General features: G+C 39.1%; 1 protein-coding gene across 1 annotated transcript in view; it reads left to right on the top strand.

Annotated features, from left to right (window-relative positions):
• PDE10A (phosphodiesterase 10A) overlaps nt 1-17,351 on the top strand; it is a 268,184-nt gene that overhangs the window by 116,950 nt on the left and 133,883 nt on the right. Inside the window, 1 exon segment of the mRNA XM_070796500.1 lies at nt 249-377. Within this exon segment, the coding sequence (XP_070652601.1) occupies nt 249-377 (129 nt within the window).

The following is a 17,351-nucleotide window of genomic DNA, read 5'->3' as shown; positions in this document are numbered from 1 at the left end:
GTGGAATCATATAATACTCGCCCTTTGTGTCTAGCTGATTTTATTTACCATACTATTCTTAAGGCTTCTCCACGTTGTAACTGAACTTCATCCCTCCTTATGGTTGAATCATAGTCCACTGTGTGTGTGTATATCATTAAAAATATTTATGTGCTACATCTATTTGCACAACATGTCGTTTTTCCATATCTTTGATGTAGACGAAGATGTCACATTGGTTAATTTTATTCTGTTCGATTCTTTTACAGATTTGACAGATGAAAAAGTGAAGGCCTATCTTTCTCTCCACCCTCAGGTTTTAGATGAATTTGTGTCTGAAAGCGTTAGTGCAGAGACTGTAGAAAAATGGCTGAAGCGGAAAAACAAGAAGTCAGAAGGTAAGACCTCATTCAGATTGAGTGTTGGATTTTTTTCTATCTCATAGTGACAAAAAAGGTGTTTGTCACTTAACAAAAAATGCTAAAAGTAAAATATAGACAAATATTAGTACATTAATTCTGTAAGAATTCTATTCTGCTTAAAAAGATAAAATAAGTTAGAATGAGAGGAAATAAATACAAAAGAATGATCTTTAAAAAAATGATCTTTAGTCAAAAAATTGAAAATTTATTTAGATATGACCACATCGAAAAATCTGGAAGTTAGTATTAGACTTGATTTTATGCAAGTATTATTATCGATGATAAAAACATTCCGTATATATTTCAAAAATACATTATATTATTACATTATTACATTTTGCAAAATGTATTATTGAAACAATTTTTATATGTGTGCAGTAGGAAAAGTGAGTTGCATTAGATGTTTCATCTATACTCATAAACTTAGGATATGGTTATATTAATGAAAAACAGAAGGTGGACTCAAAAGAAAAACATGTGAAGTCAAATGAATTTCCCCCTGCGTTGAATCTATATTAATATATTGACTTTGGATATTGTAGTGTTTTAATTTTGGATTTAGATGAATTTATCTTTGGCTGATTATGACTTCTCATTTCTGTGAATGTTGTTTTCAGCGTAGAAATTAACGTTTGTACATAATTTTAATTTACGGAAAACTTTTATATAAACAAACGTGTATACTACTTTTCTGGAAGTTTTTTAGTGTGACAGAAATGCTACACTTAAAGTTCAGAAGTGATCATCATTTAAATATCACACTGTTAGAGCTATGCTACTGAGTATTGTGCTGGAGGCCAACTTTCCTTACTCTACATAGGAAAGCTTCTGTAACTTGCTAACATAATTTTTACAAGACGAAAGAGGTTAATTTTTTAAAAAGAGAGCTTTGGATATTGAAGCACAAAATGGTCTTTAAAGTACATGTCCACGGCTGTGTATGAATGTGTGTGCGTGTATGTGTGGATTGGAAGGGAGGGGAAAAAGGAGAAAGAAAGAAACATACATACATCAGAGACAGGCGTGTTTTTTTCAAAAGGTTCATAGCACTAATAGTAAGAATAAAGCTTGACATGGTATATTTCATTTGTTACAAACCTTACACATTTGAAAATAATTTGAGATGTTTGAAACTTTTAAGTGTGACTGAGTTGTGCTCAAGACAAGATGCAAATTTCAACTTGCTATATAATGATGGGTAATAACATGATCTCAAATTACATGATGTCAACATTGTTAATCGGTTACACTCCAATATAAAATAAAAAGTTAAAAATATATATATGATGTCTGTTAAATACAAAATTGAGCATACTTAGAAAATGAAAGGAATTGTAGACTGTTTTAGTGGTGCCTCAGCTGGTAAAGAATCCGCCTGCAATGCGGGAAACCCTGGTTTGATTCCTGGATCGCGAAGATCCTCTGGAGAAGGGATAGGCTACCCATTCCAGTATTCTTGGGCTTCCCTTGTGGCTTAGCGGTAAAGAATCCTCCTGCAATGTGGGAGACTTGGGTTTGATCCCTGGGTTGGGAAGATCCCCTGGAGAAGGGAAAGGCTGCCCACTCCAGTATTCTGGCCTGGAGAATTCCATGGATACAGTCCATGGGCCGCAAAGACTCGGACACGACTGAGCGACTTTTCACTTTCACTTTAGTATGACAAGGATAGTTTTCTTTTAAATTTTATAAATATTTGAATGTATCGCTCCATATCTCCCAAATCTGTTCTCTATACTAGTTAACCAAATAATCCTTTAAAGTACTGGATACATATACTCAGGAGTTAAACAGTTATTAAGAATAGCAACGTGTGATTGAAACAGTAGTCAGTTATGCTGGAAGAAAACCTTGTTCTTATAGGAAGATGATTTTGAAAGTGACCCTGTGCAGGACTAGACTGCTGCTACAACTGAGAATGTGAGTGAAGCGTCCCCTGGGGCTCACCGTCCAGCGATGAGAACAGGCCAAGAAGTGAGCGCATTGCAGGGTGCATTGGTAGGAACCAGGGTGAGGCGGTTGGCAGTGAAAGGGTGTGAAAAAAACTTTTAATTGTGCCGCCAGGGGTGGGGTCTGGTATGACCCTTTCTACCTCCTTTTCCAGAGAGTTCATGGCAAGAGTGTATCTTATTACACCCCCTTCGTATTCAGTGAGATTCTGTAGTCTGGCCCCTGCGGACTGTTTAAAGACAAAATGTAGTGCTGAGCTTGCGTGAGTGGCATGAGAAAGCACTGCCCAATCTTCTTTGAGATGTAGAAAGCCAGTTAAATCTCTTGATTTCATTTATGTGGTTACAGATTAAAGTAGTGGCGGTTCTCTGGAATATCCTGTGTCTTTTCCCTCACCGTCTTACTACTTTTTAAAAAAAATTCTGTGTTTTTCTCAAGTAGACCTTATTCTGCTCCCACCCCCTTTCATTGAAAATGTCTTGAGGAGGACAGTTTTTGTGGGGAGGATGTTATAGGGAGTGTTTGCATTTCCATGTGTGAACCCAGAAAGAGGAAGTGTGATAGCTAGAAAGATCTTGGAGGATAGTTTGTTGAAAATGAGACGAGCCTGCCCAAATTATTTCACTTTGTGTGTCACTTTAGTAAAAGAAAATGAAGTAAGGAAAGCTGTGCTGTAATAAATAATCTGCACAATACCTTGCACATTGTAAGTACTCAATAAATATTTATTTTTTTAAACACTGCAAAACCAGCCTCATATGGAAATGATCTACACTATGGGGCAGAAAATTGTGGAAAGGCATATTCTGCCTAGAGAAAGATATATGAAAATGCAAATTTTTAAACAAAAGGGTTATTTAAATTACAAAATCATATTTGCCTTTTAAATGGCCAGCTTTTATACTGCTTGGATGTGTTTATTGTTTTAATGATGACTCTGTGCTATTAGAAAAGCTAGTTTTTCTCTCATTTAGTATTTTACTCAGCATCTACTGTTTGCTGGGTGCTTAGAAGGCAAAGCGCTTAAAAAATAGAGAATGCATGACACATTTTATTTCAACTATGATAATATTTATAATGGATGAATATCATGACTATAGTGCAGCTGTAACTTTCAAGGCACTTCACGTACATGCACCCTTTACATCTGGGTACATTAATGGGGATTAAACTGGGGTTCATTTGGTAGGTGTTGAAACTGTGCCAGGAGAAGCGTAAGGATCCCTGAAGGCTCAGTGTCTAGTTCTTGATACAGTTACTACTGGGCAGCAGCTCCGCGAGCAGGTTGGGGGCGTAGACTAAGTGCTGTGGTTACTTTGGTTTTTCTCACCTAACGGCGCGCTTGGTGCCTACTGGGCGGTTCTGTCAACACCGCTGTGGTGGTTTTATTTAATAAATGATGACATCAGGGAAGGTTACGTTCTCTTCCTCCGAGGGATCCACTCTGGTCCTTTCATTACACTCGGTGATCATGGTACACTGACACCAGAATGCTTTTGTCTTCTTCTTATCTCCCCCATAGTTATTTAAAAGCTTCCTGAAGAAAGGAGTTGCATAATATATGTTTTTAAATCCCTTGAGAGACCTTGTCTTTCTGTTTACTCAGCAAACTATATGTGAACACTTTTTAGGTCCTGGAATTATCAAGTTTCTAAGGAATTCACAGTCCATCAAATAGAAGAAGACAGAGAAGTTGCTGCTTTATCCTAGTTAGTCTGACAGTGAGCCAGAGTGGCCTTGTGAGGGGACCGGGCCAACTGATCTTGTGGGGTAGACGGCGGTCGCTGTCTACGCTGATGGAAGAGAAGAGGGTTTGGGGAAGGTGAACCGCCGCGCGGCCGCAGGGATTAAACTTCAGAAGTCTTCACTCTGACTGTTTTCAGTTTAATTTTATTGCTTTCATACTGTTTTCATTTTAAACGCATCAAGTTCTATCTGTACTTTTGAGGCCAATTGTCTTTTGAAGGTTGACCTCTGATCCTAAATCCTAAACAGTTGATTTTCGGTAATGTTTGGAAATTGGAGATAGCCTTTATTTCCCTTATAAGCTCTTGTACTTTTTTAGAGAATATATAAACATTTCCTCAGAAAGCACTGAGGCCTGTACACTCTTACAGCTCTGCTTCCATTTGGGAAAAACTTAGGGAAGAAAGAAAATTATCCAGGTCATGAATTGTTTCACTAACTGTTATATTTTATGCTGATTTTTATGCAAAGTAAATTTGACGGGCCCAGCTGGTACTCTTCAAGACTCAGCCTGCTGAACTATTCAGCATCTACACAAATCTCAAAGTATAAATATAAAATTAATAAACAAACATTAGGATATGATGCAGATCCAACCAGTTGCACGTTTTGAAAGAGCAGTCCGAGACGGAGCACAGCTCACCCCCTGGATCTCAGCAGGCGAGGGAAGACCTGTCACCTCCACTGTGCTCCTTTACCCACAATTATTAGTTGATAGTATTGGTGGTATTAGAAGGGGTGTGTGAAGAAGTCAGCATGACTCTCTTTGGAATCTTCTGGTAGCAGAATAAAACTTAAAATATGTGGACTTTGTTTAAAACCCCCCAGATGTGACTGTGATAATTCGTTTTGTAAAGGGAAACTGCGTATGCAAGAGCGTGATTGACTGAACCCAAATTGTTTAAGAATGGTAAGTAGCAGTGCCATCTTTTCTGGCTGACATTTTTTATTCTTATTATATTTCTATGTCCAAAATATAGTAGCAGACCATCTCACTGTCATATGTATCTGTAAATGTCAGGTAATTAGGAATGAAACATCGGTGCAGTTAGCTACCTTCAATGTTTACATGAATGGTTTCTTTTTTTTTTTTACTCAAAGAATGTAGTTACTATATTTTTTTCACCTCTCCATGATTCTTGAGATAGAATTTAATTTTCATTCAAATAAAACTGTTAGATATTTCATACTTAGAACTAGTGAGATTTATATTATGTCCCCTAAACCTACTATATGCAACCTAAAATTTGGATTAGGTAGCATCAGCCCTGCATACAGTTTCTTTGCTGCTGCTGCTAAGTCGCTTCAGTCGTGTCCAACTCTGTGCGACCTCATAGACGGCAGCCCACCAGGCTCCCCCATCCCTGGGATTCGCCAGGCAAGAATACTGGTATGGGTTGCCATTTCCTTCTCCAATGCATGAAAGTGAAGTTGCTCAGTTGTGTCTGACTCTTAGCGACCCCATGGACTGCAGCCTACCAGGCTCCTCTGTCCATGGGATTTTCCAGGCAAGAGTACTGGAGTGGGGTGCCATGGCCTTCTCCAAGTTTCTATGCTAGTATATGTAATGTAGCAGGATCTTAAGTTAACAAAGCATGAATTACAGTGTTAAAAGATTTCAGTAAATAAGACACTGATCAGTGATGTATTAGCTATTAAGAGGTGTGTGTGTGTGTTAGTTGCTCAGTTGTGTCTGACTCTTTGTGACCTCATGGACTGTAGCCTGCCAGGCTCCTCTGTCCATGGGATTTCCCAGGAAAGAATACTGGAGTGGTTGCCATTCCCTTCTCCAGGGGATCTTCCTCACCCAAGGATCACACTTGGGTCTCCTGCACTGCAGGCAGATTCTTTACCATCTGAGCCACTAGGGTGGACCCATTAAGACATACCATGAGTAAGAATAAACATAATTGAAATGGTTTACTGGGAACTTCACTTTGGGCACTTTATCTCTTTTCCTTGAACTTGCTTTCTCAAAAATTGAAGTTACATTTTCACATAGAGCTTTCATATTTTTTTCATAATAGAAAACAGAAAATGTGTTGAATGTTACATGCCTTGATATGAATTATAAACAAACATGAATTCACCATCTGGTAAGTAGAAGGGAGATAAAGTTGATATTAATTCATTTGTAAAGGGTTATTTGATATATTTCATTAATTCTGTTAATTTTAAATATTGCTGTTAAAAATGTATCTTTCATATATTCTTTTTAGAGAGTGTTTGAGCTCCTCAGCAATCCAATCAAGTTGATGGGGATTTTGATAATTTCAAATATTAAATCAGATCATCACAAATTTGTTAGTGATCATGAAATTAATTCAAATAAATTTAGTAGCTTTGTTACAGACTAGATTGAAGCAGTTTTTATATATTATCTGTAAAATTCCTATTGGTGGCAGCTAATGTCTGTGCATTCAATACTGTTACTACATTTCCTAAGCAAAACTTTTGTTTGCAAGGGATTCTAACTAATCAAAATGTTATGAGCTGACAGAGTGTTGAAAAGACCTTGTTTTGGTCAGTGCTTCTCTTTATAAAAATCTTGTTTGTTAACTGTACATATAGAAAAAATATGTAATAGAAATCGTTGCATCTATTTATTTAATAGACTTTTTTCAGCATTTAAAATTTTGTTTCATATAACAGAATTTTTAAAATGAAAAACCTGTGAAAGATAAGCGATCTAACTGCGTCTGTGTGTGTGTGTGTGTTTTAATCTACTCCTTAAAACATCCTAAAGATGTAACATTAATCTGGATGATTTGACCAAAAGTTGAATAATCTTTTCTAGAAACGTTGATTTCAGTGGTGAGTTGTAGCTGGAATGTGGCCAGGTACGAGTCGTTTCTCTAGCTGTTTATTCAGCTTGCGTACGTGTTACAGAAGTGTAGTTGGGGAACAAGGACTATATGCTTGATTCCCTCAAGGTCACTTTCTGATAGAGGAAGACAGATGATAAACACATACTCTAAGAATTAAACTTATGTTAGTATTTGTTGACAGTGTGTATTTGAAAACATCTAACATAATGTCTGCTGCTGCTTCAGCTGCTCAGTCATGTCTGACCCTCGCGACCCTAGGGACTGTAGCCCGCCAGGCTCCTCTGTCTATGCGATTTCCCAGGGGAGAATACTGGAGTGGGTTGCCATGCCCTCCTCCAGGGGATCTTCCCGACCCAGGGATGGAACCCAGGTCTTCCTGCAGTACAAGTGGTCTCTTGCATTTCAGGCAGATCCTTTACCAACTGAGCCCCCAGGGAAGCCCAGCCTAGCATAATGTCTAACAAATAGAACATTTTAGTACAATTAAATTTGCTTGAAATTTTAAAATTCGCATTTTTTGCTTGTGAACTCAGAGCCCGTATATTGTAAGCATGTCTCCGTATCTGACTGCCCGTCCTGGGATGACTGTAAGTCACAAGAGTGCTGTTTCTTGTGTTTACTGCCCTTGACGGACTCACAGTCTCATGGTGTGAAAAAAAGATGTGAGACCAGGAGAGTACAGCCATGAGGGTGTATAGTATAAGCTTGTTAAGTTGTGTGGTATAGTTTATCAAGACAACACTTGTGAGAACTGAGGTCATTGAGAGGTATGAAAATTGAGAAGGCTTTTTTCAAGAGTTGGTGCTGTGTTGGCTATTGGTTCCTCAGAGCAGCATCAACATCCCTTGGGAACTAGTTAGAAATACCACAGGTTGAAACTCACCCTAGACCTCCTGAATCAGAAATGTCTGTGGTTGGACCAGCAGTCTGTGTTCTCACAAGCCCCCGCTCCCCTGTAACTCTAATGCAAGCTAACATCTGAGAACCCCAGTCTTGGCCATCGAGGAGCCCAGAGACGAGGCAGTGTGGTTCCACTGTTGGCTGGGGGAGCTGGGGGACAGAGGCAGGGCTTCAGGACTTGCTCTGCTTTACTTCTGGAAGACCCGGGAGAGCAGGGTTCGGCACAGGAAATTCTGGGTAGGAGCAATTTGACAGGAAGCAGGAGGCGCTTAAAGGCCGGCCGGCTAACACAGCAGCTCAGGCAGGAGTTTAGAAATGAGCAAGTGCAGTGCCTCTTCTCTTCATTTTTTAAAGTTTAATTTCTTTTGTTTGCTTTTGCAGTGCTGGAAGTTTTCATATGTGTGAAGTCATTTTGCTATAGATTGTGCATCATAAATATTTTTTCTTATTTTAAGAACAAGAGAAGATGCTGTTTAAATTTTGGTCTTTCTACTCTAATTTTACTTTAGCTATTTTTTTCATGTTCTTCATTGGCTGTAATAGGAAACGTGGGAACAGTGTAAAAATCCAAAATAGATGTCTAACTGATAGCTTTGCTAGAGTTTGGTGAGTTATAGGACCATGCATATTATCACTGTTAGCAAGACAGCGACCACATAAAAATACACAGACTGAAAAACAAACAAAACCACACGGGCAAAGCTAGTCAAGCGTACATCACTGTGGTGGTTTTTGGATTCTGAGGATTTATAGATGTGTTTATAGTCTTCTTATATGAGTTGCTTTTGAAATAAGAAATAAATAAAAGAAATATTGACAGAAAGCTTTTAGTTTTCTTGTATGCAAGTTTTGCCCCAACTTTCTTTGATTCTAATTCTGTTTAAGCCAATTATCCTCTGCTTGTTTGGCCGCTTTTCTGTTGCAGGGAGGAATAGACATTTATTCTATTTTTACTATCCCCCTTTATTATTGGCTTTTCCTCCCCTCCCCCAATATATTATCTTTGGTCACGTAGATTATCACAGAAGAAACCTCCCCCAATATATTATCTTTGGTCACGTAGATTATCACAGAAGAAATTGGTAGCTGAAAGGGGCTCTAGCAAAGCACTCAGCTCAGTTTTTTCATAAAAGAGTCATCATTTTAAGTTTACCAATTATTTTACTCAAATTTACAAATTATCTTTTATAAGCTTAGCATTTGCTATAATAAGCATGGAATATGAATTCACTTGTAATGGAATTTGCTGTCTAAAGGGGGCAAAAAATAGTAGTTTGGCCGTAATTATTTAAATCAATTGTATAAACTTTTTTCTTGTGATGAGAACTTTTAGGATTTACTCTTTTAGCAACTTTCGAATGCTGTGCAGCGGTGGTAACTACACTCCTCGTGCTGTGCGTCGAGGCCTCAGTGTCTACTTATCCTGTAACTTGGCATTTGTACCTTTTGACCACTTTCACTCAATGTCCTCATCCCAAATCAGTTTACAAAGTGTTAAGGCTGAAAACTTTTTCTCTAAGGTCGGGGTCAACACAAGCTTGCCAACTCTCACCACTTCTATTCAGCGTGGCACTGGGAAGTCCCAGACAAAACAAGCAACAGAAAGCATCAGAATTGAAAAGGAAGACGTAAAACTGTTTCTGCAGATGACAGGGTTTTATATAGAGAAAAGTACTAAAGACACCACCAGAAAATTGTTAGATCTAATCAGTTAAGTCAGGAAAATTGAAGAATATGATAAAGTATTGCTGAAAAATCAGTAGTATTTCTGTATACTAACAATGTACTATTTGAAAAAGAAAGAAAGCAATTCCATTTACAATAGCATCAAAAGCAATAGGAATAAATTTAACCAAGGAGGTGAAATACCTCTACTCTGAAAACTATAAGACACTGATGAGAGAAATCGAAGAAGACACAAATAAATTGAAAGGTGTACTGTGTTCATGTACTGGAAGAATTAATATTGTTGTAATGTCCATACTATCCCAAACTATCTATAGATTTAACACAGTCCCTATTAAGCTTCCAGTGGCAGTTTTTTTTAATAGAAGTAGCCACTGCTGCTGCTAAGTCGCTTCAGTCATGTCCGACTCTGTGTGACCCCATAGACGGCAGCCCACCAGGCTCCCCCGTCCCTGGGATTCTCCAGGCAAGAACAGTGGAGTGGGTTGCCATTTCCTTCTACAATGCGTGAAAGTGAAAGTGAAAAGTGAAAGTGAAGACGCTCAGTCGTGTCCGACCCTCAGCGACCCCATGGACTGCAGCCTACCAGGCTCCTCCAACCATGGGATTTTCCAGGCAAGAATACTGGAGTGGGGTGCCATTGCCTTCTCCGAATAGAAGTAGAAAAAGGTATTATAACTTATATGAAACCAAAAGAGACCTGAAAAGCCAAAGCATTCTTGAGAAAGAAGAAAGTGTGAAGTGTCACATTTTCTGATTTCAAGCTACAGTACTTAAAACAGTATGGTACTGGCATGAAAAAAGACAAATAAATTAATGGAACAGAATCAAGAACTCAGAAATAAGCCCAAACATAAGTCAACTAATATTTGACAATGGAGTTAGGAATACTAAAAAGACAAGAGACAGTCTTCAACAAGTGGTGCTGGGAAGACTGAACTTTTACATGTGAAAGAACAAACTTAGATCGTTTCCACAAGGATTAACTTGAAAGGATTAAAGACATAAATGTGAGACCTGAGACCGTAAGACTCGTAGGAGAAAACAAAGGAAAGTAGCCCCTTGGCCTGGCACTGTCAGCGATGTTTCAGATGCGATAAAGCACAAGCAGCAGAGACAAAAGTAGACGAGTGAGACTACATCAAGCTAAAAGCTCCCACAGCAACGAGAAACAGTGAGCAAAATGAGAAGACAGAACAGAGCGGGAGAAAGTACTTGCAAATAGTCTATCTGATAAGGGATTAGTTCATCAAAACGTGTAAGGAACTCACACACAGCAATGAGAAACAGTGAGCAAAATGAGAAGACACAGAACAGAGCGGGAGGAAGTACTTGCAAATAGTCTATCTGATAAGGGATTAGTTCATCAAAACGTGTAAGGAACTCACACACAGCAACGAGAAACAGTGAGCAAAATGAGAAGACGCAGAACAGAGCGGGAGAAAGTACTTGCAAATAGTCTATCTGATAAGGGATTAGTTCATCAAAACGTGTAAGGAACTCATACAATTCAGTAGCAACAACAGTAAAACAAAAGCAAGGCTTTCGATGTAAAAATGGGCAAAGGACCCGCATGGATACTTCTCCAAAAGAGATATGGGAGTAGCCAACAGGTACACTCAAAGATGTTCAACCTCCAGAATCATTGCAGTGAAAGTGAAGTCGCTCAGTCGTGTCTGACTCTTTGTGACTCCTTGGACTGTAGCCCACCAGGCTCCTCAGTCCATGGGATTTTCAAGGCAAGAATACTGGAATGTGTTGCCATTTCCTCCTCCAGGGGATCTTCCCGACTCAGGGATTGAATCTAGGTCTTCTGCATCACAAGCAGATGCTTTATCCTCTGAGCCTCCAGGGAAGCCCAGAATCATTGCTGCTGCTGCTAAGTCGCTTCAGTCGTGTCCAACTCTGTGTGACCCCATAGATGGCAGCCCACCAGGCTCCCCCGTCCCTGGGATTCTCCAGGCAAGAACACTGGAGTGGGTTGCCATTTCCTTCTCCAGTGCATGAAAGTGAAAAGTAAAAGGGAAGTTGCTCAGTCATGTCCATGAATTTGGTATATACTGAAAAAACCAGGTGAAAATTATTCTGGCCTGGACTAAAGCATGAAGTTGGAAATTGTGAGAACTGGTCAAATTCCTAATACATGAATATACTTAAAGAAAGTTTTGATGGGATTTTTTTTGGTAAACTTGAAATAGAGGTATGTGGTATGTGTGGGTGTGTGGTGGGGGCGGGTCGGGAAGCAGATGATCCAAGATGACTTATGTGGGCCTGTACATCTGGGTGGACAGTCACCATTTACAGACAGACGATTATGAGGGATATAAACTGTAGATTGTGGCTGGAAGTGAAGAATTCAGTTTGGACACTAAAATTTTAGATGTCTTTTGAATATTCAAGTGGCAATGTCAAGAGGCATATATGAACCACATATGGAGTTCAGGAGAAAGGTTTGAAACAGACATACAAATCTGGGAGTTATCAATGTTTAAATTATGGTGAAGTCACAGGAACAGAATAAGATCACCTAGAGACTACTTATAGACATCCACAGAAATTGATTTGAATAAAATCCTAAAAGATGATGCTGTTAAAGTGCTGCACTCAATGTGGCAGCAAATCTGGAAAACACAGCAATGGCTACAGGACTGGAAAAGGTTAGTTTTCATTCCAGTCCCAAAGAAGGCAATGCCAAAGAATGTTCAAACTACTGCACAACTGCACTCATTTCACATGTTAGCAAGGTAATGCTCAAAATCCTTCAACAGTATATGAAACTGACTTCAACAGTACATGAAACAAGAACTTCCAGATATACAAGTTGGATGTAGAAAAGGCAGAGGAACCAGAGATCAAATCGCCAACATCCACTGGATCATAGAAAAAGCAAGGGAATTCCATAAAAACATATACCTCTGTTTCATTGACTATGTTAAAGCTTTTAATTATGTGGATCACAATGAAAATGCAAATTGAAACCACGTCACCTGTAGAATGGCCGTCGACAAAGACTAGAGATAACAAATGCTGGCAAGGGTGTGGAGAAAAGGAGCATCCTTGCGCACTATTGGTGCAAAATCCAAATTGATAGTCACTGTAGACAACAGTACGGGAGTTCCTCAGAAAAATAAAAGTACAGTTTTCATATGACTCAGCAGTTTCACTCCTGGGAATGAATATACCCAAAGGAAATGAAAACACCATGTCAAAGAGGCATCTGCACCGCGAGGTTCACCGCAGCAGCAGTCACCACGGCCGAGGCTGCGGAGCAGCCTAAGTTTCCACTGACGAACAAACAGATAAAGAAACTGTGGTGTGTATATACACGGTGAAACATTATTCAGTTATTAAAGAAAGCGGAAATCCCGCCACTTGTTACAACCTGGATGGACTTTGAGGGCATTTTGCTAACTCAGAGAAAGACAAGTGCTGTACGACCTTACTCTTACGTGAAACAGTTGTAGAAGAGACCAGATTTGTGGTCACCAGTCATCAGGGGCGGTGCGACAGCAGGGGGAAAGTGCGTGAAGGTGGTCAAAAGGCACAGACTTCCAGTTGTCAGTCAGTGCAGTCACAGTGCAGTCGTGTCCGACTCTTGGCGACCCCATGGACTGCAGCACGCCAGGCCTCCCTGTCCATCACCAGCTCCTGGAGTTCACTCAGACTCACATCCATTGAGTCGGTGATGCCATCCAGCCATCTCATCCTCTGTCGTCCCCTTCTCCTCCTGCCCCCAATCCCTCCCAGCATCAGGGTCTTTTCCAATGAGTCAGCTGTCCACATCAGGTGGCCAAAGGATTGGAGTTTCAGCTTCAACATCAATCCCTCCAATGAACGCCCAGGACTGATCTCTTTTAGGATGGACTGGTTGGATCTCCTTGCAGTCCAAGGGACTCTCAAGAGTCTTCTCCAACACCACAGTTCAAAAGCATCAATTCTTCGGTGCTCAACTTTCTTCACAGTCCAACTCTCACATCCATACATGACCACTGGAAAAACCATAGCCTTGACTAGATGGACCTTTGTTGGCAAAGTAATGTCTCTGCTTTTGAATATGATATCTAGGTTGGTCATAACTTTCCTTCCAAGGAGCAAGTGTCTTTTAATTTCATGGCTGCAAACTCACCACCATCTGCAGTGATTTTGGAGCCCCCCCAAAATAAGTCTGTCACTGTTTCCATTGTTTCCCCATCTATTTCCCATGAAGCGATGGGACCAGATGCCATGATCTTCCTTTTCTGAATGTTGAGTTTTTCACAACATTTCACAACATTGAGCCAACTTTTTCACTCTCCTGTTTCACTTCCATCAAGAGGTTCTAGGAATGTAATGTGAAACATGACGAGTATAGGTAACAGCAGTGTGTACGCACATTGTTAAGAGAGTACACTGTAAGAGTTCTCATCACAAGGAGATTTTTTTCCCTTTGTTAGAATTCATATCTATATAAGACAAGGGGTATTCACTAAACTTATTGTCACGATCATTTCACAATGTATATAAGTCAAATCTTTATGCTGTACGCCCTAATCTTATATAGTGCTGCATGTCAATTATATCCCAATAAAACTAGAAAAACATTTTTAAAAAGTATTAAAAAGGAAGGTTTGTGTTTAAGCTCAGGCCTGATGGATGGGTTTGCTAAAGAGCAGAGAGAGGGAAAGAGCTGGAGGACTCGAAAAGGAAGGGGCTCTGTTAGAGCTTCATGGGGGATATGGGTGTGAGCTGAGAAGCTGGCCCAAGGCCTTTCAGGGCTTTGGTTTGACCTTTGTTTTGTCAATGTCAAATGATAACTTATTTGTTGGTATCTTAATGCAATAGCTCAGTATTTTGAAATAGAAGCAAAAAGGGTATATTTCTCTAATGTCAAGGAATTAGATAATTATGAAATATTTAGGAATAATGTTTTGCTGGAAAGTTTATTTTCAAGTTGGGTAAATAAGCATTCATTTTGCTTTGGGCACAATTTAAAACCTAATGGTAAAACACTGAGCGTATTTGAGGAAAAGGGAACACCCAGTGAAGAAGATTCGGGAAGAGAGAAAGCGCTGATTTCTTTAATCTGTGTAAATCATGAAGCACTATCAAGAGTGACTCATAAAGCGCAGAACATTGACTAGAGACAAAACAAAACAAGGATGGTTCTCAGACTTCCAAAACAGCTGAACAGGAAATGATAAAAGTGATAAAGGGAATGATTTACCTTGAAATAACTGTAAACATGAAAAACTTATAATCAACAAAGCAACCATTAATTCTAGGGATGTTTTAGAAATTAACCTCAGTCTAAGAATTTCAAAAATCAAGGGTCCTTAGACCAATCATAGTCGAAACTCCTTATTTTGGAATTTGTATGATGTTTTTCACTTAAGAGTTTATCTAAAATATATAGAAATAACCATATTTATTTTCCTAATTGTATATGTATGAGAATTATTTGAGATGGACTTATTAATAGTATTTCTCTCAGCCTTGAACATTTTTTTTTAGATATCAGTGGAGGCACTCAGTTTTCAGTTTGACCTATAATTATCCTCATACCATAGTGTCTATTCAGGTTTCTATACATTTCATTTTCTGTGGGGCTGAGAAAATTAATTTCTAGACAAAGTCCTATTAGAGTTTTCTACATAAATTGTTTATATGAAAGCATGATACAAAGAAAGGAAACTTAAAATATGTTAAAGTACTGGCAGTTTCTAAAATATGCACTTCAGTTCTTTTTTTGTGTTTGATACTCTAAGAAGGAAATTAGAAAAATAAGTGATTTTTAGAAGCAAAATATTTTTCTTATATTTTTAACATAAGACTTGTATGTTCCCAATACACATTTAAGCTATTAAAATTATTTTTGTTTTAAGAATTGCAGCTCTATATCCTAGAACAGTATCCTGTTATACTTGCTCTAAATTCTTGCTCTAAATATTCACTGAATGAATATACTGAAGTTAAATATGGACATGCAAAGTTTCAGTAAAGCTGGGGATTACTAATATAAATCAATTAAAGCTTATGAAATGAAATTAATGCCTGACTGTTAAACATTTATAGAAAGAATGAATGCATATGGTGAGGTCTATATGATTGCAGAAAATCCCCATATTGTTTTATAAAACAAACAAAAAAAAATGAAAACTGATTTTTATACTATTAAGAAAAAGCAACAATAATAATTTATCAGGAAAGAGCAAATATACAAAATGCTCCTGTGTGTGTGTGTGTGTGTGTGTGTATAAACTTAAATAGTGAAAAGAAGCAAAGATCTCAATAAAGATTTATAAATTTGAGTAAAAGATTAACTTTTTCAAATAATAATAACAAATAATAATGTAGTACTTATTTGCCAACTACTGTTCTTTTTTTTTTTTCCTGCTGGGGAATGAACCCTGACCCTGAGAGTGAAAGTACCAAGCCCTAACCACTAAACCACCAGGGAATTCCGTCAGCTACTATTTTAAGTGCTTTATGTATATTAATTCATCTAATCCTTACAGTAATATTGTGAGAAGGGTATTATTATCATCCGCGATTTACAGAGGAGCAAACCAAAATAGAGTTCTTAAGTATCAGAGCTCGGATATGAGCACACGTGTTGAAAGCAGGGACTGGAAGGTATCTTTACACGCACCTACGTGGTCATGATGTTACTTGCAGTGGCAAAACGACGGAAGCAACCCAAGCGTCCACGGACGGATGAGAGAATAAGCTGAATGTGGTGGGGACCTTCGGTGATGGTCTTCAGCCGTGAAAAGGAAGGGGATTCTGACACACGCTGCAATAATGGATGCACCTCAAGGACATTATCCCATCACAAAAGGACAGCTACTATGTGTTCCAGCTAATACGAGCTACCTCGGACAGGTCCCTGTCTCTAAGAAAGAAAGGGTGGTGCTAGGGCGGAGAAGGCAATGGCACCCCACTCCAGTGCTCTTGCCTGGAGGGTCCCATGGGCAGAGGAGCCTGGTGGGCTGCAGTCCATGGGGTCCCTGGGAGTCGGACACGACTGAGAGACTTCCCTTTCACTTTTCACTTTCATGCACTGGAGAAGGAAATGGCAAACCCACTCCAGTGTTCTTGCCTGGAGGATCCCAGGGATGGGGAGCCTGGTGGGCTTCCGTCTATGGGTCACACAGAGTCGGACATGACTGAAGCGACTTAGCAGCAGCAGCAGCAGCAGGGCTGGAGGGGAGGCAGGGGGAACTAAGGGTTTAGTGGGTGCAAAGTTTCAGTTTTGCAAGATGAAAAAGGTCTGGAGAGTGAGTGCAGGATAATGTGAATATACTCAACGCCGCTGAACTGTACACTTAGAATCAGTTAAGACAGTGTGTTTTACGTGTGCGTCTTATCAAAATGTTTAATTAAAGTGTTGACTTAGATGGCCTGGTGCTTCCCACAGTGCCAGCTTGCTTTTGTGGTGCTGGGACACTGGTGTGTAGGAGGAGGTCTGGGGCTTGTGAGGCTTGAGAGAAACCTTTTTGAAGTGAATTGGGTGTAAAAGTGAATATTTCTCTTTTTAAAAATTTTTATTTTATTGGAGTATAATTGATTTACAATGTTGTGTTAGTTTCAGGGGTACAGGTGATTCAGTTAAGCATATGCATGTATATTCATTCTTTTTCAATTATTTTCTCATATGGAAGAATATTGAGTAGAGTTCCCTTTGCTGTAAAGCAGGTCCTTGTTGGCCGTATCTTAGATATAGTGGTGTGTGTATGTTCACCTCAAGCTCCTAACCTATCCGCGTCCCTCTATGTTTCCCCTTTGCTAACCATAAGTTTGCTTTTGAAATCTCTAAGTCTGTTTCTGTTTTAAGTGCATTTTGGTCATTTTTAAAAAAGAAATT

The sequence above is a fragment of the Bos indicus genome, chromosome 9 (genome assembly GCF_029378745.1).
Source record: "Bos indicus isolate NIAB-ARS_2022 breed Sahiwal x Tharparkar chromosome 9, NIAB-ARS_B.indTharparkar_mat_pri_1.0, whole genome shotgun sequence".
In the NCBI taxonomy this organism is placed as follows: Eukaryota; Metazoa; Chordata; class Mammalia; order Artiodactyla; family Bovidae; genus Bos; species Bos indicus.
This window is presented reverse-complemented; position numbering and strand designations above follow the sequence as displayed.